This window comes from Dryobates pubescens, chromosome 21 (assembly GCF_014839835.1).
Source record: "Dryobates pubescens isolate bDryPub1 chromosome 21, bDryPub1.pri, whole genome shotgun sequence".
NCBI classification, from domain to species: domain Eukaryota; kingdom Metazoa; phylum Chordata; class Aves; order Piciformes; family Picidae; genus Dryobates; species Dryobates pubescens.
The window spans coordinates 9,228,207-9,253,447 of NC_071632.1; the positions used below are offsets into that span (position 1 = coordinate 9,228,207).

Consider the following 25,241-nt stretch of genomic DNA (forward strand, 5'->3'; position numbering starts at 1 on the left):
CTAAATAACTTTCCCTAGGGAAAAAGGCAATCAAAGAAATTTAATATTCAAGCATGAAGTCACAAGGTATTTAAATAACTAAACAGTGGTTTGATGCACAAAAATGAATCTATTTTACTTCCCTTTCATCATCTTTTTTCTTCCATCCCATTCCTACAAAACATGAATATAGAAAATAGTTCTAATGTATTGATAAGAGGCATGTGATAACTCTTAAGAGTGGCAGCTAAGGGCCTTAGAATTATAGAAATTCTGTTAAGGAGCTTACTTTTCTGCTTAGTAAGTCCTAACTTCAGTTAGTGGGTATGTTTGGAGGTGGAAGACTATAGTAAATAAAGTTCGTCTGCACACAGATAGAGGTACTTGAAGTTACCAACCCGTACTGTGTTCTGATACTTGGTTTAGCTCCCAAGGTAAACACATTGTTTCTAGGGTAAACACATTGTGAGACTGTTGCCAAGTCTGTTGCTAAATCTAAGAAATGAAAACCTATCAGGAGTCACATGCATCTCCAAAAAAGAAAAAGCCTTCAAAATCTAAGGATGCTTCTTAGGCAACATCAAACATCACTTGCCTAAAAATCCTGGGTTTGAGCAAAATGCATCCTTAGAGGTGTGATTTTGACAGCCAGGTGAGTTTTTCAAAATCCTGGTGTCTCCATCCTTGGTGTTGAGGCCAGGGAGAGTATCAAGTGATGAGAAGTCCTGTTGCTTTATTGTATTTCTTCCTCTCTTAACTAAGGACATAGTCTGGTGGTTTACACTTAACAGCTTCCTTGACCTACTAGGTTTCTGTTAGACTGGTTTATTACGTGAAATTCTGTTTGTGAGGATTCATAATTTAAGCTTACTTTCTGATTTTAGTGTTGCTAGAAGCAGAGAGAAGAATCAAGTGCCCAGAGTCTGAGATTCCAAGCACCACAGCTGTCTAGTTCTTACTGTGTGCCTTTGCATGTGTTGTGATGTAACTAACAGGTTGCCCAGAAGGTGGAATTAAGTTTGTGTCCAATTGTCATCTGTAAATTCTGCCATAGTCTCTTGCCTGATGTTCAAGCAAACTGTTGAAATAGTTTAAAACATGATTTTGATCTCTTTGAATCCAGAGTTGTAGTTATCTTCCTTGCCCTGGCCTTGGGAATGTTTAAGAAAAGCTTATTTAGTCAAATTTCATTATTAAGGGAAAAAGAGTCTAATATCACCATGACCTGTCAGTATTTGCTAAATGTTTATAAGACCCAATGAAGATGATATAATGTTCATTTAGATGCTTTGGAACACTTTAAACACATTCTCTAGTATGATATGTCTTAATTTAGCAAAGCACTCTTGGTTAATTTCCCATTTACCCTGTTTGGGTTAAGGTCAAGGATCACATCCTCTCCATGAAACTACGTTGAGCACAGCTAATATAGATTGTTTCCAAGCAGTACCTGCACAGAAAAAATGCCTTTCTCTTCCCTAATACATGCTGGAGATCTTGGCAAGATGCCATATGCATATTCTCTTGCTGCTCAAAAGGCTATTTTTACCTTACTAAGGGGAAAAAAAGCCAGTAAAGAACCTACAGGAAGGTATCCATATGTCACCATCTAAGCTGTGATGAGTTTGAATGTGTGAAGTAAGTGTATAGCTGAGGTGTAGTGAGTCAGTACACAAATGAGCTTGAATTACAGATATAAATTTCACTAAAGGTCCTTTAGTCGTCTTTGTTCATTATGTTCTCACCAGCTTAAACTGCATTCCATGTGTCCTTCCATTAAAAGGTGTTTATATGTTCTTGACAGAACCACTGCCTTGCTGATGCACAATTTACTGTTTTGTAGGGTGAATCGCAACTATATGAATGTGAAATTATAACAGAACCTGTAACTGAATTGTTAGTTTCAAGTCTGGATTTTTGTTGTTGTTGTTTAATGTAAAGTCATAAAAGTGCATATAAAGTTTTTAACTTGCAGAAGACAACCTGTGATAATTCGATAGGAGTTCAACAGGAACAAGGATTTGTTGCCATTGTGTCTAAACCAACAGTCTTATGTAAACACCTTCTTCAGAAATGGAAGAGATTTGCTTCAAATACACCTGTGCGAAAAAGATACAAAATTCTTAATGAGGGAATAATGAAATAAATGGCAGCTTACCACAGATGGCCAAATTTCAAGTGTCAAACTGTCATACTATGTCAAAATACTGAGGTAATGAAGTGTTTCTTTCCCCTCTCTCTCTGTGCCCAACTCCCAGCTATTTAGTGGCAGCTTACTGGATATTTCCCTTTGGTTACACCAAAGCTTCCAAAGTATTGGAAGGTGTGCACCTGAACATTCATGCAAGTGAGGAAATCTGACTGATGGTGAGAAGTAGCTTCTGTAGTGAACAATTTGTACATTGTCTCTAACTACCTAAAGAAGCTAGTTAATTCTGTCTTATGAAACCCACCTGTACCAACAGTGTTTTCCTTTTACAGTCAGAGGCAGAGTGGTTACATATTGGCAGGATTTGTTTGAGGCTGGAATGGGATTGCCCACCTCAATTTGAAATTGGAATAAACAAAACTTACCACTTCAAACTAAGAACAAGAATTGTGGACTCCAGCAATGGGATATGATGATTTCTTGGGAACTGAAAGTTTTGTGTGAAAAGTCAGGTAGGCCTAGACAGGCCAGCTATCATGAGATATGACCTGGTGTGCCCTAGAGAAGGTGGATACTAACTACAGGTTGTGAGCAGAAAGCAGCCACGAAAGTGGTTTGATAATGCAATGCTAGTTCTGTATATGGGATCAGTTAAATGTATAGTAATGATGAAGGCACACATGCCATGTTCTAATACTGAAAACACTTAAGGTCTCAGAAAACAGAAGAATTGTTGATCATCAGGCTTCTCCAGGAGGTCTAAATACTGTTTTGAAATGATGTAGGATATGATTTAGCAAACTCACTTTGGAAGAACTTCAAATCAGGACATTTGTGTTCTAGATGGAGGATGATCTTCTAAAATTTTGATTATAGATATCCATAATCAATATAAATGTTAAAGAAGGCAATTTAATTTGTCTTAAGAAGCTGTTCCAGAAAAGCTAAATGTAAACTGGTCTTATGGAATGCGTTTGAGATGTACATACTGAAATTTTTAACCTTTTCTTGATTTCCCAGTTATTGCACAAAGAGAAGGCATGTAGAAAGCAGTGGCTATAGGTATAGCAGGGTTAACTACAGTGAGACCAGTTTTTCATCTTCAGACAAGGCAAAAAAGATTAGTGTTAGTATTCTTTTGTTTACAAGGATGGTTAACCATTGGAAGAGATTTAAAATCTCCCATTATTTACATTAAGACTTGACAGGGAAAACCACAAAGAAACTTTGTTAGCAGTATTTTTAATATCACAAGGAGGAGACTAGCTGGCAGGGTTTTGGAGTGAGAGGAGCTGATGTCAAGGTAAACTGTAAATCATGTTAAGGCCAGGCTGGTATGAAACGACTTTATCTCCTGGGAATGTTTTACAGCCTGTCCTAAGGAGAAGCCCCGTAAGGTTATCTTCCTGACTGTTCAGATTTGATCTGCTGTGTAATGGAGCTCGGCAGAGGATTTGGTATTAATTGTGTACAATAAAAAATGATTAACGTTTGTAATGGGAGGGGGCAATAATTCAGTAACTTTGTTTGATGTTGAGGCTGATGTGACGCATTTTTTGTCTTTTTTTATTTTAATAGCTAACATCCCGGATTTTATTCCAGTAGAATTTAAGTTGTTCATGGGAACCTGTCTAATATTAGTTTCAGGTAGGAAAAAGTGCAATGTGGCAAGCTGATAAATCTGCTAATGTTTTGTGTAGGCTACTTTGCTTGTCACTGTCTCAACAGCTATGTTATACTCCTCAGAAATGTATAGGGTATTCAGTGTGAGTTTTTGAACACTTACAAGTTAATGTGTTACTTCTTCAAGTATTTTATTTTTAAAGAATTTTTGTGTTTGTGTGGGAGTTTGCTCTGCTAGGACAGAATTCATTTGCCTTAGATATATGTAATAAGTTACTCATTCTTTTTGCACTTCATTTGCAGTTTCTCTGTGTAAGGGGTAAAACTGGCTTTAATATCAAGGCAGGCATCAAATGACCAATGTATCAGAATAAAATGTTGGCTGCTGCTTTTCTGTTCGCATCCTCTTCCTGTTTAATGAGCCTTTATGCTCTGCCCTCCCTTCTACCAGCATATGTGGTGTTCTGTGTGTTCAGGTGCATGCATGTTCAAGAGCTACCACTGTTCTAGGAGAATCTGGTTAAACAAATGGGTGAAGGTGAATTGCATGAATTCAGGATGGAATAAAAGTTTGAAAACTTCCTGGTCTATCAGTCTCTTCAAGCACAGGTAGTTTGAGTAGGGAAGGAAACTATGCTCTTAAGGTTTAAGTACCACTCTTTGGGATTTGTTTCCTTTATGTTTAATTCAGGAGTTAAGAAATTCATGCTTTTTGAGTTGGAAGCTTTCAAGAGAGTGTTGTTGGAAAGGACTGCTTTCCAACATCTGTTTATATTCATACCTTTATACCAACTTCATGACTTCAAGGTTACTTCTTAGCTGTAAATAGAAACCAGAGATGTTGTAGCCTGCCTGGGAGGCTTAATATGCTTTTATTTGAGGAGAGAGTTTTGTAGCAAAGGCTGCCCTACACATAGATTTCATGCTGCTGTCCCTGTTATAAATTGCAGGGCTAGAGCAGAACTGACAGAATAGACTATTCAAGTTGTAGGAGACCTATAGTGACCATGTAGTCCAGCTGTGTGACCCACTCAGGGCTGACAAAGCATGTTATTAAGGGCATTGTCAGGGTTAGGGCATTGACTACTTCTTTAAGAAGCCTGTTGTGGTGTTTGACCACTCAAAGAGATGTGAATCTGCAGATTCTTTGCTGATCAGATATCCAACTGAAATAATAACTGCTAGGAAGAAGTTAGCATGGACAGTTGAATTCTGCTTCTAGATTTTCCCTTTCAAAACTCAAGGACTTTGTGTAAGGTGGTTGTGTTAGGGAAGTGTAATGATTGTGTGGGTTAAAGATGTAGAACTTACTCTGGAAAGGGAAGAAGGCTGCAAGTTCCTTTGCCAAACTTTGCTGATCTATAATGACTCACCCAAAATGCCTTTCTCAGCAGATGTATGGAAACACTGATATAACTTGATTTGTTTATGCCTGTCTGTGTCATTATCATTCCCCGTGTTAGTCTGTCCACATAGTATGTGACATGCTTTCTTCCAGGTGTTTTCCTAAGATTTAGTTATTTGAAGTGTCTCATTCTCTCCTGTATTTAAATTATCTAGTTTTGTTCTTCTGAGTTTTGTTAGAAGTAGTTGAGTCACTCTTTTGAGAGCAGTTGAGGCAACATCTCAGAAGCAGCATTGCTAAGGGTGGCCTGCTAGATCAAAGCTAGACTGAGGTAGCCTTGAGAATGGAAGGCTCTGGGGAGACCTAATAATGGCCTTGCAGTACCTGAGGAGGGCGTACAAGAAGGCAGTAGAGTGACTGTTTACAAAGGCCTGGATGGAAAGGTAGGATGAGGGGCGATGGTTTGAAATGACTTAAGAGTAGATTTAGATTGGATGTTAGGAGCAAGTTCTTTACAGTGAGGGTGATGAAACACTGCAGCAGCTTGCCCAGGGAGGTAGTTGAGGCCTCATCCCTGAAGCTATTCAAGGTCAGGCTTGACAAAACACTCTGTTCTAGTGGAGTATTTGCCTGCTGAGGGCAGGGGATGTTGGTCTAGATGAGCTTTGATTGTCCCTTCCAACCCACACCATACTATGATAACGTTGTATTTCTGTTTCCCCCAGTGTCTTTGTTTTTTGCTTAATAAATGCAGCTTTTAACTATGGGAAATCTACACTCCCCACCTTCATTCCTGTGTTAGTATTTCAGCAGGCCATGTCCTGTGTGCCTTTTTGATACTTAGTGTTTCTCACTACCTGAAGTGCAAGACAAATAATTGTGAATATAGTGACAGAAAATACCAACCAACTTCAGGAAGAATTTATAGTATTGTAATCTGATTTACAGTATTCAGAATTCATTAACCTAGATACAGCTCAGAAAAGAGCTGAATTTAAAATAGGATGGTGGTTTGTTGGAAAGCGCAGGAGTGAGGCTGCAGGTAAAAGCCAGCTCGAGTTTGAGCCCTGCAGAAGTTTTGGATAAGGTTATGCACTCTCTTCTGTTTAACAGTTCGGTTGTGTGTTCTTTGCCAAACGTGATGAATTTGTTTGCTTTTCTCCAGCTGTTTATGTTGTTAGAAGAAAGTTATGACTAATACTAGTGCACTAGCTTTGCTTTCTGAGGAAGATGCTGTGCCCTTGAGGTAGGCCAAGTACTGTATGAGATTATTCAAATGTTAAAAATAATGGTAGCTTAATATTCACAGTCCAGCTTGGGCAACAAATGTATCATTGAGTTAGAACTTAAACACACTTCATCTTCAAGGTAGTAGTCAAGACTCTATTTTCTTTATGTTTATATGAGTGGAAAGAATTTACACTACCAAAACTCAAGTCAAGGGCAAGTTTGTTCAGTGTGGAAAATGTTGTGTGAGGAATTAGTGAAAGGTGCATGTTTACAAAGTAGCTCTGCCTAAAATCGTCTCTCCCAGAGCTGCAGAGTGAGAGTGATTTACAGAATGTTGCATGTTTGTTCTCTCAGAATTCCTCTGGAGGAGAGGTATTTTCTTTGAGGTTTCTTGAAGTTGTTTAGAAATGTGTTCAATAGTAGGCAAGTACTGGAATTGAAGTTGATGTATCTTGTTCTGGAACAGAAAGTGGTGAGTTTTGATGATTGTCAGGGGTTTATGGGAGGAAGATGTTGCAGTTAATGTATTAATTCTTCTGGCTGGCCTAGTGCCCTGAGGTGATGACAGATATTAAATGTTGTCTCCAGAAGCTTTAGCTTGCTTTTAGATAGTTAGGAGTGTGAACTACAGAATGTCACAGAAATAAAGACAGAACCTTAGCATTAATATAATTTGGAGAAGCTGGTGAGGAAAGAGAAGCTCTGAACTGCTACTGCTAAGTTAGTTTGCCCTATACTTTCCTCAGTAATAATCTTCTAGCTATTATTTTGTGAATGTTAAGGTGTGTTGCATGACTCGTCCAGGCAGAAGATAGTTCCATTGTCATGTGGCAGGATAGTAAGAAGGTCCGAAGCCGTCTCGAAGTGATAGGAGAAATGTTAAAAAGATTAATTGAAAATGAAAGAAGCAATGTATCTGACATCTTAGAGTGGCTTCTATAAAATTGTGATTTCCAGTGTTAGTCTACTCATGAATATCATTGTGCTATCTCTCAGCATTGCAAGTTTGAACCTCTTACTTGATCTGTACTCAAGAGAACTCTGCATAAGAAGCACTTTTTTAGTTAATAGAGCAGGGGGAAATGTGGTAAAATATTGGCTGGAGAGATTCAGTTGTTGGAGAGTTTTGCACTGTGGTCAGGAGTGTATGTACAGTTTCTAATTCTGTGTTTATACTGGATATTTGTCTTGGTTTTGTGGTTCATTCCCACTGTTAACAGGGAGAGTGAGTGTGGATGTGTACATTAGACTGTACTGTAATTTCTCTTTGGGTTGTCTCAGAGGTAAATGTCAGCTGAGAGGTGTACTCTGGGCTGTTTCAGTACTTTGCTGTTTCGCAGTTGTGAAGTATGAATTCACATTCACATTACCTGAGAATGTTAGACAGTATTTGTTGCTGAATATTTTAGGGAACTCAGGCTACCACTTTGGCAGATGGCACTGTCTGCAGAGGTGTAATTGAAAATTGAGGTCATAAACCATCTTTTGGCACCAGTGTCATTTCCGGGAATGGAGAGAACATCATTTTGTTTTGGCTTACATTTAATGAACTGACTCTGCTTGGTCAAATCTTTGCCAAAATACTGAAATATGTGGAGGAAGTAGGAATGCACTGTCTTCTGGATAGCTAATGGTGCTTTATAGAGCAGTTCTGTTCCTTTCTAACAGTGACTGGGAAAGGAATAAAAGCTCCTTCAGGAAAAAATCCATACAATGCCATGTATTTGAGAACCTCAGGTAGTCACAGAACAAAGGTGCTGTCAGAAATGCCCAAAGATGCAAAATAACAACATTTGGATGTCCTCTAATTCTTGAGACCCTGTATAAAAGTTTGTCTTGAGGACTTTCCATATTTTGGTGAGCCTATATGGTGTTAAGGGCAGCAGCCTTCCCCCACAACACTGACAGTGAGGGGTCCTAAGTACCAGAGAGCTTTCTTTGAGATAGCAGACTGTGGCAAGTACTTGAATATCATCTCTATTAAAATTTCTTGTAACAGCACAAGTTTTTACTGAATGTGCATTATAATGTTGGTGTGTTTTGTTGTTGGGTTTTTTTTTTTTAAATTTTTGTTTTCAGCACATGGAAAAAGATGCAGGAGTGTGTAGAGTGTAGTGTGAAGCTGAGACTGCAATAGTGGAAAAGCGTAACATTGGGCAGCTCTAAATTTTATTTTTCTAAGAATGCAATGTCATTGATGTTTTTCAAGAAATGGTGTGCTAACTGATCTTTTACAAATACAGTTGTTAATGGCAATACAGCTGAAGTACTCCTTGCATGGAAGGGACATTATGAATTTTTCATGCAAAGTACAAAATGCCGCTTGCAGCCTTTGGTTGGTTACAGGGCTGTCGGTGGTGAGAGGGAGAGGCAGGATGTCTGATAGAACAGGATATTTTCTGAAGTCCTGTAAATGAGTTTCTCTGCTGATAGGTGGGCAGTATTCTTGGACTCTGTGTTAGGGAAGGACACAGAGCAGTCTCTGAAATGTCAGTTACACTTCAATATATTAATATGCCCGTTACACAGGCACATAAAGTCATGGATATTCATACCACTCTAATCTTATTTCTGAGTAGCCAGGAATTGCTCCTTCAAAGTCATTAATGCTCTGCAGCTGTGCATGTAGAGAAGCAGGCAGCTCTATATTGTGACCATCATGACAGGGTTAAACCTTTGTGCCTATGAGAAGTCGAGGAAATAAGTATGTATCTATTCCTTCAGGGATCAGGTGTATTTAAGTTATGTTGTGGGTAGAGAGGTTTTTAGGAATGCAGCAGCCACAGAGTGGAGGCTGAAGGAATGATAGAAATTGAAGGTGTTTGGTAGTGTTGTGAATTCGGTATTTTGTTTGTTGTTGGTTTTTAATAAATGCAATAAACTGATTTGAATGCTGGGTAAGTGAACTAATTGATGCTGTCTCCATGTAAATGACATTCAGTAGTCATGGTTTGTCCCAGTCAGACACTTAACTCTCACTGTGTGCAGAGAGTGTAACAATGGCAGTTACTCACAGAGCCTACAGGCATTATGGAAATGGTTGTCCTTGTAGTAAACTTTTCCAGTTCACCTCTGTTCTTCCTTCTTTTCTTCCTCTCTCCATATGACTTTGTTGTCTTTCACCTATCTTAGTTCAGTGTTTATACCAGCCTTAAAAAGAAGTTTGATCATAATTGCACCTAAAAAGTCATGGATTTGAAATGCTAGTCTGTTTTTAATGATATTGGAAATAAATGTGGAAATTACAAGACACCAAGAATAGCTGACCTATAAAGAATAATAATTTGGTGCCTGACTCATGGTGTATGTAGCACTTTGTCATTCAGAACATTTCTACTGAGCAGGAAACTAAAGTTGATAGTTTGAGACTTTCAGCCTCATATAGGTCATTCTAGTTAGCATCTTTGTGTGTTCAAATGTAGCAATGTTAGTTTTAAGCCAAGAACAGTGTCTAAATTTCTGGGCTTGCCAACTGAAGACTGGTGTTTGCAGCAGGAAATACAAAGATAAGCTGATCACAGTAGTGTAATCGTTGGAAAAATCTATTTTAAGTTATTCAGTGTTGCACCTGTCACTGTCACTGCTGATGAAGCTCATTTCCGCATTTGCAGCATCAGACCTGGAATTCTGATCTGTGGTGTGAATACAGGAGCTAAGACAGTTCAGTTGAAAAGCTTTGGTAGGCTTTACTTGTATTTTCATGAACATATTTTGCTAAACTCATCGCTGTAGTTATTGCCAAATAGATTATTATTACTATGATGATTTCCTAGGGGCTTTAAGAAGTATAACTCCTATGTATCTTCTAAATTTCATACTTTAGAGAGGTTACTATTAGTTTTCTGAGGGTGCTTGAGCTTGCTTGGTAACATTGCTGTCTTGGTACATGAAAAAAGACTCTTAGTAAAGAGTTACAAAGTGCAGTGATTTTGTTTGGGGTGTGTATGTTTTTGTTGCTGGTTTGGGGGTTTTGTTTGTTTTTCTTTCTTATAACAAAAGTTGCAATTTGGAGAAACATGAGCTGGGAAGTTTGATACCATTGACAATATGACAGCTATTTAAGTGCAAAGTTAGGCACGCTCCTTGCAAGGCTGTGCATTATTTGTGCAGCTCACATTTCTGGTCATCCCTTTATTTCCATAGTGTTTATTTCCATAGTGTATTATAAAATACTTAATGCAGATGTTGTGAAATCTACGAAAGTGTGCTAGTTTAATAGATGGGCTTTTAATCCTTAATAAGATTTATCATCTGCTTTTTCTACAGTCCTTTGTAAAAGTGTTTTTGTTAACTTGCTTATTTTTGATGTCAGAAATAAGCTTGGTAGTTTCAGGTGATGCTGAATTGTGTATAAGCTTTTTATGTGAAATGTGTTTTTTCAAAGGTATTTAGATTGTTACAGCAAACTTAAGACATGAGCTGCTCAGCCTTAGTTTGTGACTGAGCAGACATACAGGCGTCGATGTTTGGTTTTCGTGGAAGTGGTTTTGATGTTTTGCTGTCTCCACATAACTCAAATACTGAATAATATTATCAATCAAATTCTATTGCTATTTAAATGAGAATGAATGCTTGAAATAATGAAACTATACTATACCAAAGACATAGTTAAACCTGACAGGAATGGTGTACATGAAACAATCTCATGGGAAGGTACAGTTGTAGTCTTGTGTTACAGATCCTGTGTAAACCATATGGTTCATTCACTAGTCTGCCATTTTTTACAATTTTTTTGTTCATTTACCTTTGTGTATGTGTTGCATATCTCTCAAGCCTCTTTATTAACATTAGAATTGCATAGCTCACACAGTACTAAAAAGGTTCACAGAAGAAAAAGTACATAAATGTAGCTTGCATTCTCAGGTTCTGATATCCTTTGGCTCAGGAAGAGAGCAGTTGTGGAAAAGTGGCTGTGTTTTTTAGGCTGTTGTTACTGTCCTTTGTAGGGATGTCCGTGGGCTCCTTTTTAAGATGGTCTTAGGAAAAGTGGCACTCTAATAAAATCCATGCTTGTCTTACAGTTAGTTTCCAAAAATGCTTCTCTTGTGTTTTGAAGAGCTTGGTTACTGGTAAAGCCTAGCATCTAGGTTAGCCCAGGCAACCAGTTTGGATGTTTGTTTATGTAAATCCCTGGCTAGTTGCACAATTTGGTGTTCAGAGAGCTGACTTTTGAGTTCCAGGTAATATTCAGTCTTCTCACTGCAGGTTCTGGGAGGGAAAACAGTAGCTCTAGATATTGTTTTTGAGATGGTTTTAATGTTTTGTAACAAAAGAAACCAAATCCTGTTCTTGATCAGGGTTGTTTTTTCTTCAAAATCTTTGAGCATTTGTAGATCTGGGAAGCTGTGAACTCTACAGTTTGTGCAGTCTGACCCATGGAAAGGAATGTTTTTAAGTTTTCAGCAGACAGATAAAGAGGAGATAGACACAGTCCTGAGACTGTACATTATGGCTTTGTTCCTTTGCCTTGTGTTTTTCTCTTCCACGCTTGTCTTGATCCTGTACTGCTGCTGAGTTGATTAATGGATCCAGACTGAGATAAACTTTAAAGGCAAAGGGGTTGGTTTAATGAGGATCACTTGAAAATCTGGTCTGAGGAGCAACTGCTATGGAAGGAGTGGTAGGTTTGGAATTTTTCCATAGTTGAAGTGTAGTATAAAACGTTACCCAGCTGACTTTTTAGAAGTTTTATCTATCCACGTGTAGATTTATAACTTCAGCTTTAACTTTACCCTGTGCTGTGTAAGGTATTTCTCTATGACACATAAGGAGTAACTGAAGCACCCTGTCTATGTTGGCGCACACAGCCCTGAGTGCATCTGCATACTAGTATTGTCCTGATGAACAGTGAAATGGAGTAGAAACTTGTTTGCCATGAAGTTGGGCTATCCTGTTACTTGTTTCTCGAAACAGGGCTTAGATTTTTTATCTATACTCAGTACTGTTCACACTAGTATCAAGTTCCTGTAGCTAACAAAACTGCTGGAATCCAAATGTCAGCAAGCTTTTGCCAACCAAAATGGTTTGGTGTTGTTTTTTTTTCCCAGTAGTGCTGATGCACAGTAATGTTTAAGCAAGCAGCAAGACATTGCCCCATCTGTCTTAACTTGGGAGCTTGATGCTATTTTACTACGAGTTGATTAAGTTCCACTTTCATTTTGCCCATACAAGGGGAACACAATGTTGCTATAAAGATTTATTTAGGCTCTCCTATATAGCTGAAGTCTCTGATAAGGAAAGGCTAAATTCTGAGGGCTGTTCTCATTCTGTTGTAGAATGTATCCTGAAATCTGTGTTGTTACGATCTGAATCAAATCTTCATTTTGTGTTGCAGTCTGGTTTCTGTGTTGAAGTCATGCCCTGGACTAAAGTAATATGTTAAAAACATACTGAAGTGTTTGTCAAATCCCCTAGCTAAAGGATTTTAGTTATTAAACTACATTCTGCTTAATGTAGATTGAGTCCATGAATACAGAAACAAGATTTTTCCAAGAAGAGGGCAGACTCCTTGAACACTCACAGAAGTATCCAGTTTGAACATGGGGAGAGCAGATGCTCATGGTGGTGTGGGTGACCTCATTCCTGACTTGTGTTCTGATAAAAGGAGTAATAATTAGCAGGGTTTCTTGATAGTATGTTAATTACAAAACCACATATCTTTAAAAGTAAATTAGATCACATTTTCTGTGAGCAATTGCTGTTGAATCCTATGCTGCTATTTTAAGTTGGCATTTGTAGCAGAGATCTAATTATTATAGTAATTACAGTGGAATCCTTCTTAATTGGCTACTCATGAGATTGACATCAGTTGATTAACTGAAGTGATCTCCATAGCTTTCTCTCCATAATTGGAATACGAATGGACAGTTTTAGGCTCTGGCATAATAACAAAAAAACCCAGTTTGCTGCGTAGAAGTGATTCAGAGTATTGAGTGATATTGGTAGCCTCAGAAAGGAAGATCTATAGCCATATGGTTTGGGTGAATATTCAGTCAACTTCAACTGATGTGAGAATGTGTTTACCTTGTGTCCATATATACCAGTAGTTATGAGAGAAAGATGTCTTACAATTGCTTGGGGGCCAGACTGAGAGGAGGAAGTGATCTACTATCCTCCTCAGGACCTATCAGAGGGAGAGCAAGGAATGATAGAATGATGCCTTGCTGACCTGTCTGTACTTGAAGTCAAGAGACTAGAGCAGTCATGTATGCTTACCAAAATAATTGTTGTCTTACCATTATCAAAGGTCAGATCTACTGGTATTAAGGAGCTGGGCTTTGTGGTCTACGAGTGAAGGATCAGTGTCTGTGAAGGACTGGTCCTGTGCCAATATAACTGTTGAAGATTTGCAAGACAGGATCCCATTGCCCTCTTCAATATGACTTCAGTCAGATTTGGAGCTCTCTGAATCAGAGAATCACTTAGGTTAGAAAAGACCATTAAGGTAGAGTCCAACCATTAACCTAGGACTGCTAATTCACTGTGTCCCTAAGTGCCACATTTACATGTCTTGAAAGTACCTCTAGAGATGGTGACTCAACCACTTCTCTGGACAGCCTGTTCTAGTGCTTAACAGCCCTTTCAGTGAAGAAGGTTTTCCTGATACTCAACCTAAACCTTCCGGGCCTCATGTGAGGCCATTCTTGTCCTGTTGCTCATTACTTGGCAGAAGAGTCTGACCAACATCCCACAATAACTTATCTCCAAATAGTTACAGAGAGTGACAGGGTCTTCCCTGAGCCGCCTTCTTTTACAGGCTAAACTACTCCATTTCCTTCAGCTGCTCTCATGAGGCTTGTGCTCTAGACCTCTCACCAGTTTCAATGTTCTTTTCTGGACACGCTTCAGCACTTCAAGTGACCCTTGTGGTGAGGGGCCCAAAAATGAACGCAGTGTTCAAGGTGCAGCCTTGCTACTGCTGAATATAGGAGGACCATCACTTCCCTAGTCTGCTGGTCACATTGTGGATACAAGTCAGGATGCTGTTGACTGCCTTGGCCACCTGGGCACGCTGCTGTCTCATGTTCTGCTAGCTGTCAACCCACACCCCCAGGTTCTTTCCTGCTAGGCAGCTTTCCAGCCACTCTTCTCCAAGTTTGTAATGTTGCTTAAGGTTGTTTTCACCCAACAGCAAGTCTTGTGACTTTGGCACTTAGCCTTGTTTGAACCTTTTATTATTGACCTTGGCACATCAATCCAGCCTTTCCAGGTCCCTTTGTAGGACCTTCCTGCCTTCAAGTAGATCAACACTCCCTCCCAACTTAGTGTTATCTGCAGACTTTACTGAGGGTGCACTTGATTCCCTTATCCAGATCATTGGTAAAGATACTAAAGAGAACTGGCCCAAATACGGAGCCCTGGGGAAGGCAGCTTGTCACTGGCCACAAACAGCATTTAATTACATTCACCACAGCTCTTGGAGCCTGACCATCCAGCCAATTTTTTCTACCCAGCAAAGAGTACTAAGCCATGAGCTCCAGGAGAATGTTGAGAATGGTTAGAGACTGAGTGAATTTCAGGTGGACAACATCCACAGCCTTTGGTGACAAACTTGTCAGAATGTCTTTGCTGTTTTGCATGTTTTAGCATCTGACCACAGATGAGACCCCTGTGTATGGTCTTGGTGTGCAGCTGGATCTCCTGGCAGCATTGCTGTGTTGTCCTTTGGTATCTTTCCACTAGTAAGCATTGATGATGTGAGATAACCTGGATGTTGGAACAGTGTTATCCCTGATGATTTAGCAGTCAAAAATCCTTACCGTATAGCCTGGTATCAGGTTGCTTTTGTGTCAGTTTATCACCTCTAGATGACATAATTAACATCTGAAAGTCCCCTTTCTCCCCTCCCAGTTCCTAATGGTTTCTTATTTTAATTATAAAGTAATTAGTTTAAGATGAGGACAATTTTGTTGGATTCTCCTTGTGTGTTTAGGCTTTTTTTCCTAAGACTTTTGCATCACAAGTTGCTAGAAGGTAAATGTGTATAAACAAGATAGATCTGTGACTTGGTTGACTTTCTATGTCCTCAATTCTGTCTTCACTGTGATCTTCTAGGCTAGCTGTGGTAAGCCTAATGCTTCTTTATAACTGCCTTTTGAAACTGATATCCTTTTTAGTTATACCTTAAATGTTGGTGTCAGCTGTGAGGTGGTAACTTTGGAAAGAATTTTTATCGGGCAAGGGGTGGGTATGACAGGATGCTTCCTGGTCATAGTGATGCAAATCAGCAGGTCCGTGAAGATGAGCAGATGAGCAGTGGTTTGATGTGGTTCCTGGTAATGACGGAAGCAACTGTAGTGGGTTTTGTATTTCAGAGGCAAAGATGCGATTGTGACGTGCACAGCCTTGCATTCATTCCCAGGTCCTTTTAGAAGTACCAGTATTTAAAAACCCCCTCTTGTGTGGCTTTCTCCACCACCCCATCTTTTGCTTCCCTCAACTAAGAGAGCACTCACTGGATTAGGGTAGACCTTCAGAAATTGGAGGCTTTCTGCTCTACATACTGGCCTTGAGAGTTGGCTGTTTCAGTCATTTTCCATAGCAAACATGCCTTAAGTGGTTATTTCTTTTGAGAGTTCTCGAATAATTTGGAGAAACATACAGTCAAATTATGGAACAGAAGATGGTTTCTTTCATTCTTAAGTAGATGTACTCATTGCTACTGCAGAGACATTTTTGCAAATTGACTTTGTAAAATCATAACATGCATTCTGTCCCTCTCAGCTTGTTCAGCTGTTAATGACAGGTTTATGTCACTTAGTCTTTTAATGCCTTGTGTTGTGGTTATTTTACTTTGAATATAATCTCCAAGGTGTACTGCAGAGTATTTTGTCAGACATCTTTGTTCTCTCAGTGCCACGGGTTTTTTTGAGGAACTAAATAACTTGAAATCCAACAGTCATGTTGCCAAAAACTTTTACCAAGTATTAGCAACGTGAGAGCAAGCAGTGTTTACCATCCTTCACAGCTGCTGCGCTTCTGCTTGCACGCAAGACTGCCTACTTGTGTAGTCATGTTGAACCACAATTACTGTATCCTTTCTTTTGTGTTGTCATTAGTGTAATTCAGCTTTTTCTAATGTAATACATACCAAGTATCCAAGTACTAAACTTGTTTTCATGTCCTTGCATGATGATTTGACAGGTCTTGTTGCTTCCCCCAAAACAGAACTGAGCCAGAAAGCTGCTCTGTTGCTCTTCTTCCCAGTGCCTTTGTTGCTGCCTTGCTTTAGATTTATCCTTTCACTCTTGGATGTTTTGGGGCATACATGGTAATATTGATACAATAAGAGTGGATACAAGGGACCAGCTAGGTACCTTTATAATATAAAGGAACACTACAGGATAAAGAATTGTGTTGAACTGGGTACATCATGCCTTGCTACATTCTGGGTGGTTAGAAGGGTTGATGTTTAGGTTGGCTTTTCCTGCAGTGTCTAATTAGAGGAAAACTTCCAAAGGGGGGAAGTGGTCTTTGAGTTTTTGTTTGTTTAAACTACTACATTGGAATTTCAACTGTCCAAATAGTTTTCTGGACAGGAATAAAGTGGGAGGAATAAGGTGTGTTTTCATGTTACTGGCTGTGCTTTGCAAATAGTAATGAGGCTGTTTTTCTGAGACACCTTCTGTCTCTGAGCTGAGTGCTCCTGCTGTGTCCCTTTGACTTGGGGATTGTCTGACCATGTGATGAGCCAATGTAGGCTGCTAACCTGATGGAAAATTAACTGGGGACGGAGAAGAGCAAGCAGATTTTTAATGAACTCTGAATATATTTTAAGCACAAATTTGGATGGTTATTAGTCCAAGGTAGAAAGATGTGTGAAGAGCAGCACCATTGTTTTGAAAGTATGGAGTCAAATTAGCCTCACAGCACAGCAAGGGAAGTTTTTCTATATATAAGCCTAACTAATAAGTTGAAAAGAACATAAAGTGGAAGGCAGTTTCAGTGAGTTAAACTACCTTCAGTAAGTACATGTTGTGAACATGTACTTACTGTGTGTACAAAAGATCTAGGAGAAGCAACTTAAGGAAGAAATTGCAAAGACTCCTGTGTTTTTTAGGTAGTTGGAGTTGAATTTTTGTAAGACAACTGCAGCTGTTCTAATGTGGCTTTGAGTGGAAGCTGATGGTCAGGAACAAATAATATGTGAATGATTAATACTTAAGTGAAAGATTCACTTGAAAAGAGGAACAAGGTGTGTGCAGAGGAGAATATCCATTAAATACTTGAAGTAAGAGGAAAGCTTCTTCATTGTATTTGATACTGAGATGCTATAGATTTTCATGATTCCCCCCCCTCCCCCTTCCCCCCCTCTTGGTGTTCATTATGAAAATATGTTTTTTTAATTTAGTGGTGCAGCTAAACCAGTTTAATGGCTAGCTGCTCCCAAAGGGAATCATCTTTCCCTCTGTCTCTCCTTCCCCAGTGTCTCTCCTCTCACCTGCCCCAGCAGTTCAGGGAGCTAATTTGTCAGCAGACTAATTGTTTCTAATTGTTTTCAGGAAGAATATCAGGAGAGAGATGGCTTGCTGTGGATTTGGTTCCCCAAGCTGTCATCATTGGTTCAGTCTGGCATAAGGCAGTGGTAATAAGGAGAATGACAGCAAGGGACACAAGACTGCACCTTGTAGTGATAGTTAACTGTTAGGTGAGTTCCCTTCTAATATGACAAATGACAGCCTTTGAGCATGACTAACCCATCTAAAATTCGTGCTAGGAAGTTAAAGAAACAGGCTGAAATGTAATTTCCTATCTGATTTGAGATCATCTGAGGGGCAAATGATGTTCCAGAGAAGACAGGTAAAAGACACAGGAATCATGCTTCTTAAAGCACAACATAAACCCACAAAAAAAATCCCAAGCCAAACACCCCATAACAGTGTTTTGTAAAGGTGGGAGCTAGAGGGTTACAAACAAGCTATGTTAACAACAATTCCTGGAGGAATATGGATAATATAAATTGTCTCCAGTAGTGACCTGGAAGATTCTGATCTCTTTGTGAACTGCTTACAGGAGATTTAAGAAACAAACCCTGGTTAATGCAGTCTAACATTTTTTTCTGTGGCAGTTGTATCTTGACTTTTAAAAAAGTCTTTTAATACTGCTCCAGAAACTGTTGTATAGTTGAAATCTGATTGGGAAAATACCTGGAAATGAATGAACAAAGTGAAAAAGTTTGGATTTCTGAAGAGGTATCTTTAAATGCCTCTTGGTGTTTGCAGGAGTGACTTGGGACTACAGCCTCTACACATCAAATCACAATAATACGCAGGCAGCCAGCCTGTTTCATTGGGATTCAGAATTCAAAATCATTCTGACAAACTGAGGAAACTGCTGTATTTTTTATCTGGAAAGCCATTAATTCAGATGAATGAGGTGTTGCATTTGGGTGGGAGTAATCAGCTGTGCAGTGCCAGTGGAGAATGAAGGATAGAAACTGTAAGGTGTAAGGTGGCAGCTAAGAGGGCCAATGGCATCCTGGCCTGCATCAGGAACAGTGTGGCCAGCAGGAGCAGGGAGGTCATTCTGCCCCTGTACACTGCACTGGTTAGGCCGCACCTCGAGTACTGTGTCCAGTTCTGGGCCCCTCAGTTTAGGAAGGATGTTGACTTGCTGGAACGAGTCCAGAGGAGAGCAACAAAGTTGGTGAGGGGTTTGGAACATAAGCCCTACGAGGAGAGGCTGAGGGAGCTGGGGTTGCTTAGCCTGGAGAAGAGGAGACTCAGGGGTGACCTTATTACTCTCTACAACTACCTGAAGGGAGGTTGTAGACAGACGGATGTTGGTCTCTTCTCCCAGGCAAGCAGTACCAGAACAAGAGGACACAGTCTCAGGCTGCGCCAGGGGAGATTCAGGCTGGATGTTAGAAAAAAGTTCTATACAGAAAGAGTGATTGCACATTGGAATGGGCTGCCTGGGGAGGTGGTGGAGTCGCCATCACTGGAGGTTTTTAGGAGAAGACTTGACGGGGTACTTGGTGCTGTGGGTTAGTTGCTTGGGCGGTGTTGGATTGGTTGATGGGTTGGACGCGATGATCTTGAAGGTCTCTTCCAACCTGGTTTATTCTATGTATTCTATTCTATGTATTCTAAGATTAGTTCAGCTATTAGTTCAGATATTGAATGCGCTCTAATGCTCAAAATGAGTGCTTTCTGAATTACCAATCACACCTGCTTATATCTGTTACTAGGGGAGAGAGGTGTGCTGAGCCACCTGCTGAGATTTTGGAGTTGAGGGCAAAGTCACTGTTGCCGATTCCTGTCCAGACAAAGTGAGAACTTGGTGCAGGGGTGGGAAAAGCATAGATTGCATTGTCTGAGCATTTTGTTTTATTTATTGGCGTATCCTTTGGAATTAATTCAAAGAGCTATAAACAGCAGATTAATTTACCTGTTTCAGTGGAGGAACTTCAGATGCTTTTATAATCTTGGGTCTACCAGCATGCCCTGCTCAGGCAAAACTGTGATTTGTGCATCTCTTTCAAGAACGTTGTTAAGATATCTTTAAATTCTGAAATGTTAGTACCAATAGTCTACACTAATGCTAATTTGCAGTGCCTATTTCTATATTCTATATGAGTGTCTAACCCCCTTGTCTCTGAAACAAAGCTTTTTTTGGTGTGCATTAAAACCACATCTTGGGGTAAATGCTCTAGGAATCCTTAATATGATTATAAAAACAGCAAGCATTTACTTTTGTTCAGAAACTGTTGTCTGTTACTCTGTATCTGACACAGAATCCTCCTCTGGTGTGTGGAAATAAAGCTTAATTCCTGTGTTCTGTAACAGCTGTAGGGACAGAATTGAGACTTGTTTCTGTTTACACAAGTTTGTCTGGCAGTGGTGTGTCAGTAAAAGCTACTGAAGAAATTGATTTTGTACTATACAAGAAAGAAATTCCCTGCCACACCTTCTAGATGACATGTGTCTGTGCTTAACTGCTAGAGGATCAGAATCAGTCCAGCAAGTTTTTACTTGGGGCTGTACTATATGCCTTGTTCTCAATAGTAATGATTTCTTGTGAAGAAACCTTTTAACAGAGGAGATGTGAAACAAGTTTCTGCGCCTTGTTTGAAGGTAAAGATAGGGTAAAATCCTGTGAATTTTTGCAGCAGAGTTATCCTTTGGAACAAGTTTTATGCTTTTAAAGTTCAGACAGATGATGGTAATTGCCTTTATTGTACTGAAGGAGTAAACATAAGTCATGCAGGCAAAGATGTGGTAAGATCATATGGATGAACACTGATACAGTTTTACTTCACATTAAAGCCGGTTATCCCGGCTACCCTTCCACTTCAGTTCCTGTTCCAAGTATTTCAGTCAGCTCATTTATAGTGTCTCACCAATTGCTGCACTGCCACAACTGATGCACCATTGGTTTACTGAGCATCTAGGAGGGAACAGTATAGAGACTTCAGAAATAACCTTTGGTGTTATGGAAAACACACTGCACCGTATTGCCAGTAACCCATTTAGTATAGGCACTCTGCCTGTGTGGATTTTTGTTGGTAGCTATATGAACTCTGCTGATACTGCTTGACAGCACCATGGGAAGAACATCATGCATTTGAATAGTAGCATTCAGTAGAGAAAATTACCAGAATTCATAATGTTAGAAACCTGCTACTTGGATTGTAGTAACAGATACAAATGTAATTTAAGTTTGAAGAACAGTTGCAGAGTCTCACCCTTACAGTTTTTAACTTAATAATAAATTTAATTGACAGATTAGTAGGGGGGGGAAAGGAGGCTTGCAGAAAACATTGCAATAAGCAAGAATATCTTTAGGAATCATTCTGTCTGGGTAAAAAATAGTTGCTTCTCTTTTCAGCAGGAGATGATGGCAAGCTTCCTTTCTGGTCTTCTGACATCACTGGCAATAAATGGCTGTAGCAAATACAAAATAATACCCGAATGAATATCTGTATGCAGCCATTTGCTATAATTTTTCTGTGTAATCCATTTTAAGTGTTTCTCCAGAAACGTGTAAAGATGGATTTATCTAGCTTGGTGTGCCAAGAACACGCAACTTGACTTGCTAAGTTTAGTAACCAGTGTTTTGTGTTCTTGCGTGAGAGGGAGAGCTCCACCTACTGGAACAACCTTATGGCTCATCGAGTGCATTTTGAGGGTGTGATACTGGTTTCATGGGTCTGGTCTCAGGGATTTGGAATGAGAACATTTGCAGAGAAACAGACTTCTTCACCTTCAAAGTCAGAGCTCTGAAAGTATTTTCTCTGATTTTTCATCTTGACGTTTTGTGTTTGTAGGAACATCATCTCCAGCGAGCTATCTCAGCACAACAAGTGTATGGAGAGAAGAGGGATAACATGGTTATACCGGTCCCAGAAGCAGAAAGTAATATTGCATACTATGAATCGATATATCCTGGAGAATTTAAAATGCCAAAGCAGCTGATTCACATACAGCGTAAGTAAAGCAGTGCATTCATTGCAGTCTACATTGAGAGCTTCGTTTTGCTGATAATCTAAGACATTAATGTCTATTGAGTACTCCTGAGAATTGTTTTTTTCCCACATGTAAAGGAATACATTCTTCTTGACCAAATCCTAAATATACCTCTTCAGTAAGAAGTAGATAGATGCCCTTCTTGAATCTCAGTCTGTGTGTTTATACTTTACTCTTAGCAACCTCAGGGGCCTGTGGCTGCCCTCTGTAACACAGTTGCTGCAGCTTGCAGGGAAACATAGGTTCATTAGCGAAGACAGGCACAAATCTACTTGAAGTTAAGAAACGGAATGCCTGTCCCCTGAAGCTTTACCAAGGTAAAATGACAGAATGGATTTGGAAGCCAAGAAGAAATGACAGTAGAAGGAGCATTTGAGTGTGCTTGGATGGAAGTATTCCACATCCGAAAGATGCAGAATACTGTGTTTTGAGGTGATGGATGGCTTGAGATTGTGTTGGGGTTTTGTTTTTGTTAGAAGATAGCGGCAATTCTGTATGGGTATGACCCTTGATGTGAGCACCACATCATTTCAGATATTTTTATGATGTTTTCAAAGGTTATAATCTGTTGCAGAATTCTGTTGGATGGCGTAGTTAGAATTAAAAAAAGTAGCATCTGTGCTATGTAAATGGATGATCTCTTGCCTAATTAATTTCAGTTAAATGTTAAACTTCTATATCAGTTTGAGCTTCAGTAATGGTTTTAAGTATTAGTCACAGAATAATTGGGGTTGGGAGGGACTTCTAGAGGTCATCTAGTTCAGCCCCTTTACAATGAGCAGGGACAGGATCAGGTAGATTAGAGGAAGTTGCTCTGCTTCTAAGCAAATGAAGAGCTAAATAGTAAAAGTCTTTCATGATGATATTAAGGTTACACTTTTTCAGTATTTTTCTCCTTTTCTAGTGGTCCAGCAGCTGAAATGGTGATTTTTTTTCAGCTGTGCTGTATTCTACCTGTTAAAAGCAAGTGACGCTTTTCACATGTGCTCTCAGAAGTGCATTGTGTCTTTAACAACTTGAAGCATGAGGACTAGAGAGATTTTGTTTTGAAGGCAGAAATCTGCATTTTCACAGGATATTGTGAAAGATAGAACAGTTGTTGGTGTTCTGCAAAATGTGACTTGTTGAAGATGCCTTGCTACACAAATAGACAATGTTGGGCCAGTTTAGTCTGATTCATCTACCCTATGGAAATATTGAGAATGTGTGTAAGGTCATTGGAATACGGTCTGCATACACTTGTAAAAGTACTTTTAAAGTGCATTTGGGGTAAAGTCTGTAACTATTGCTAATAAAATAATAAACTGCAGAATACTAGACAATGTTGAAAATTTTGACCAGTCTAAAAATTTCCAGCTGAAAACAGGGTTAAAGCCACTAGCTTGACCAGTGGTAAGCTTCTGTTGTTTAACAAAAGCATAGTCAAGTAGATAGCAACTTTGACTCCTGACTTTTAATGGTGTCATTTAATTTTTTCTTTTCCCCAAGGTAAAACTGGGTATCACTTTGAAAGTAATACTATTTCAAACAAATCAGTTTTAGCTTTGTCTGCAAAAGAATGCAGTGTGTCCTCCAGGCACTGCTATTAGAACAAAGCATTTCTGTGGTGAAACTAACTTTAACTTTCCTTGTTGTTTAGCTTTTAGTTTGGATGCTGAGCAGCCGGATTATGACTTGGATTCGGAAGATGAGATCTTTGTGAATAAGTTGAAGAAAAGAATGGACATCTCTCCTTTGCAATTTGAGGAGATGATAGACAGACTAGAAAAGGGCAGCGGGCAGCAGGTACAACGGTGCTTTGAATAAAGAATTTGAAATAAGCACTCTATATATTGCTGTGTGAAAGTGACATGCTGGGTTTTACATTTAGCCAGTCAGCCTGCAAGAGGCCAAGCTGTTGCTGAAAGAAGATGATGAATTGATCAGAGAAGTGTATGAGTACTGGATTAAAAAGAGGAAAAACTGTCGAGGTCCCTCTCTTATCCCAGCAGTGAAACAGGAGAAGCGAGATGGTTCCAGCACAAATGACCCTTATGTTGCTTTTAGAAGACGAACAGAAAAGATGCAGACACGAAAAGTAAGTATATCAATGCTTCCCTCTGCTTTCTTTCTGTTCTTTCTACCCCTCTTCAAAAAGCAGTTTATATAAAGAAACAGTTCTTCTAAGTAGTATGAACATGTCTTTGTCTACAGAATAGGAAAAATGATGAAGCATCTTATGAGAAGATGCTTAAGCTGCGTCGCGATCTGAGTCGTGCAGTAACCATCCTGGAGATGATAAAGAGGAGGGAAAAAAGCAAGAGAGAGTTGCTGCATTTAACACTGGAAATCATGGAAAAGAGGTAATGTTTGCTGAAAACGTGCTGCAGAGTGCTTTGGAAACTACTTTGTATTCAGGTTCCCACAAATACATTAAATGGTGAGGGTTTTTTAAAATAAGGCTTTAGACTCTTTCCAATTTGCAGGTTAGCATGTATTTATATATGGCTATGGAGAGCAAATCAAATGTTAGGGAGTTGCTTATTATGGGAAAGTGACCCATCACACGAATCTACGTTGTTTTGTTGCATGTGTACCTGTGTTCAGAGGTACATATACATCGTCAGTCTTATACAGGAAGAGAGAGATCATAGTTTCAGATAAATCAATTTGGAGATTTGTGTTAAATATCTAGATTAACGAAATCCCAGCTAATTTTATGGCCATTAACATTCTTAGGTTTCCTCATTATCCTTGTTCCTGTTTTACAAAGCTTCATCTAATACCCTCTTGAAGAAAACAGATAAGCATTTCATGTAGTATAAAATGTTGTTCTGAGTCATCTCCAGCTAGTGCTGCTTCTGACATCCTGTTTGTCAGCTGTGCTGAAAACCAAATGCTCTGCTCTTGTCAAGTGTCAGTTTACCAATCAACTGAGAATCATATTTCCAATGTGGAGTTGTTCTTCAGTTTGATAACCTAGAACCTGAATAGAGTTCACTAGCTTAAACACCTCTGTTGGAAAACAAATGTCAGTATTTTAAAGCTTTATGATTATTTTTTTTTGTCTGGCTTGTTAGGGAAGACAAATTGAGTATTTTCTCTATCACAGGCTCTTACTTAAAACACTGGCCATTTTCAATAGAAATAGAGGGGAGAAATCTGTTCTAGTAGCTTTCTCAAGAAAATAGGGTATTAAATAGAGGAAATACTAGTACTCCCTCCAATAGAAAGCTACACTTCAACTTAGCACATTCCACAGGATGTAAAGTGGAACTGCTTGTTAAATGACTTCACAGTATCACAGTATCTTCATAACACAAGAGGGAGAATTGATGAATAAAGCACTCTGCCTCACTGTTTAAAATTTTTGGGGGGATAAATACATTTTTTAAAATGGTACCTGTCTCCAAGTGAGGGGGAAGGGAAACCCTCTCTTGTCCTTTCCTAATAGTTTCCACTGCTTTTA

The 25,241-nt window shown here is 39.2% G+C and overlaps 1 protein-coding gene across 9 annotated transcripts in view; it reads left to right on the plus strand.

Annotated features, from left to right (window-relative positions):
• The window catches only part of EPC1 (enhancer of polycomb homolog 1), a 64,332-nt gene that overhangs the window by 19,856 nt on the left and 19,235 nt on the right, over positions 1-25,241 (plus strand). For 8 of the 9 annotated variants that reach the window (XR_008462791.1, XR_008462792.1, XM_054171202.1 and 5 more), the window contains 4 exons: positions 21,595-21,754; positions 23,433-23,578; positions 23,664-23,870; positions 23,987-24,135. Coding sequence is in view for 7 of the 9 variants with exons in the window: in XM_054171198.1 (XP_054027173.1) it covers positions 21,595-21,754; positions 23,433-23,578; positions 23,664-23,870; positions 23,987-24,135 (662 nt within the window). In the remaining 2 variants the exon portion in view is untranslated. Of the gene's footprint in view, positions 1-17,950; positions 17,974-21,594; positions 21,755-23,432; positions 23,579-23,663; positions 23,871-23,986; positions 24,136-25,241 lie in introns of those variants that run through there. The other variant, XM_054171203.1, reaches the window with a different exon arrangement.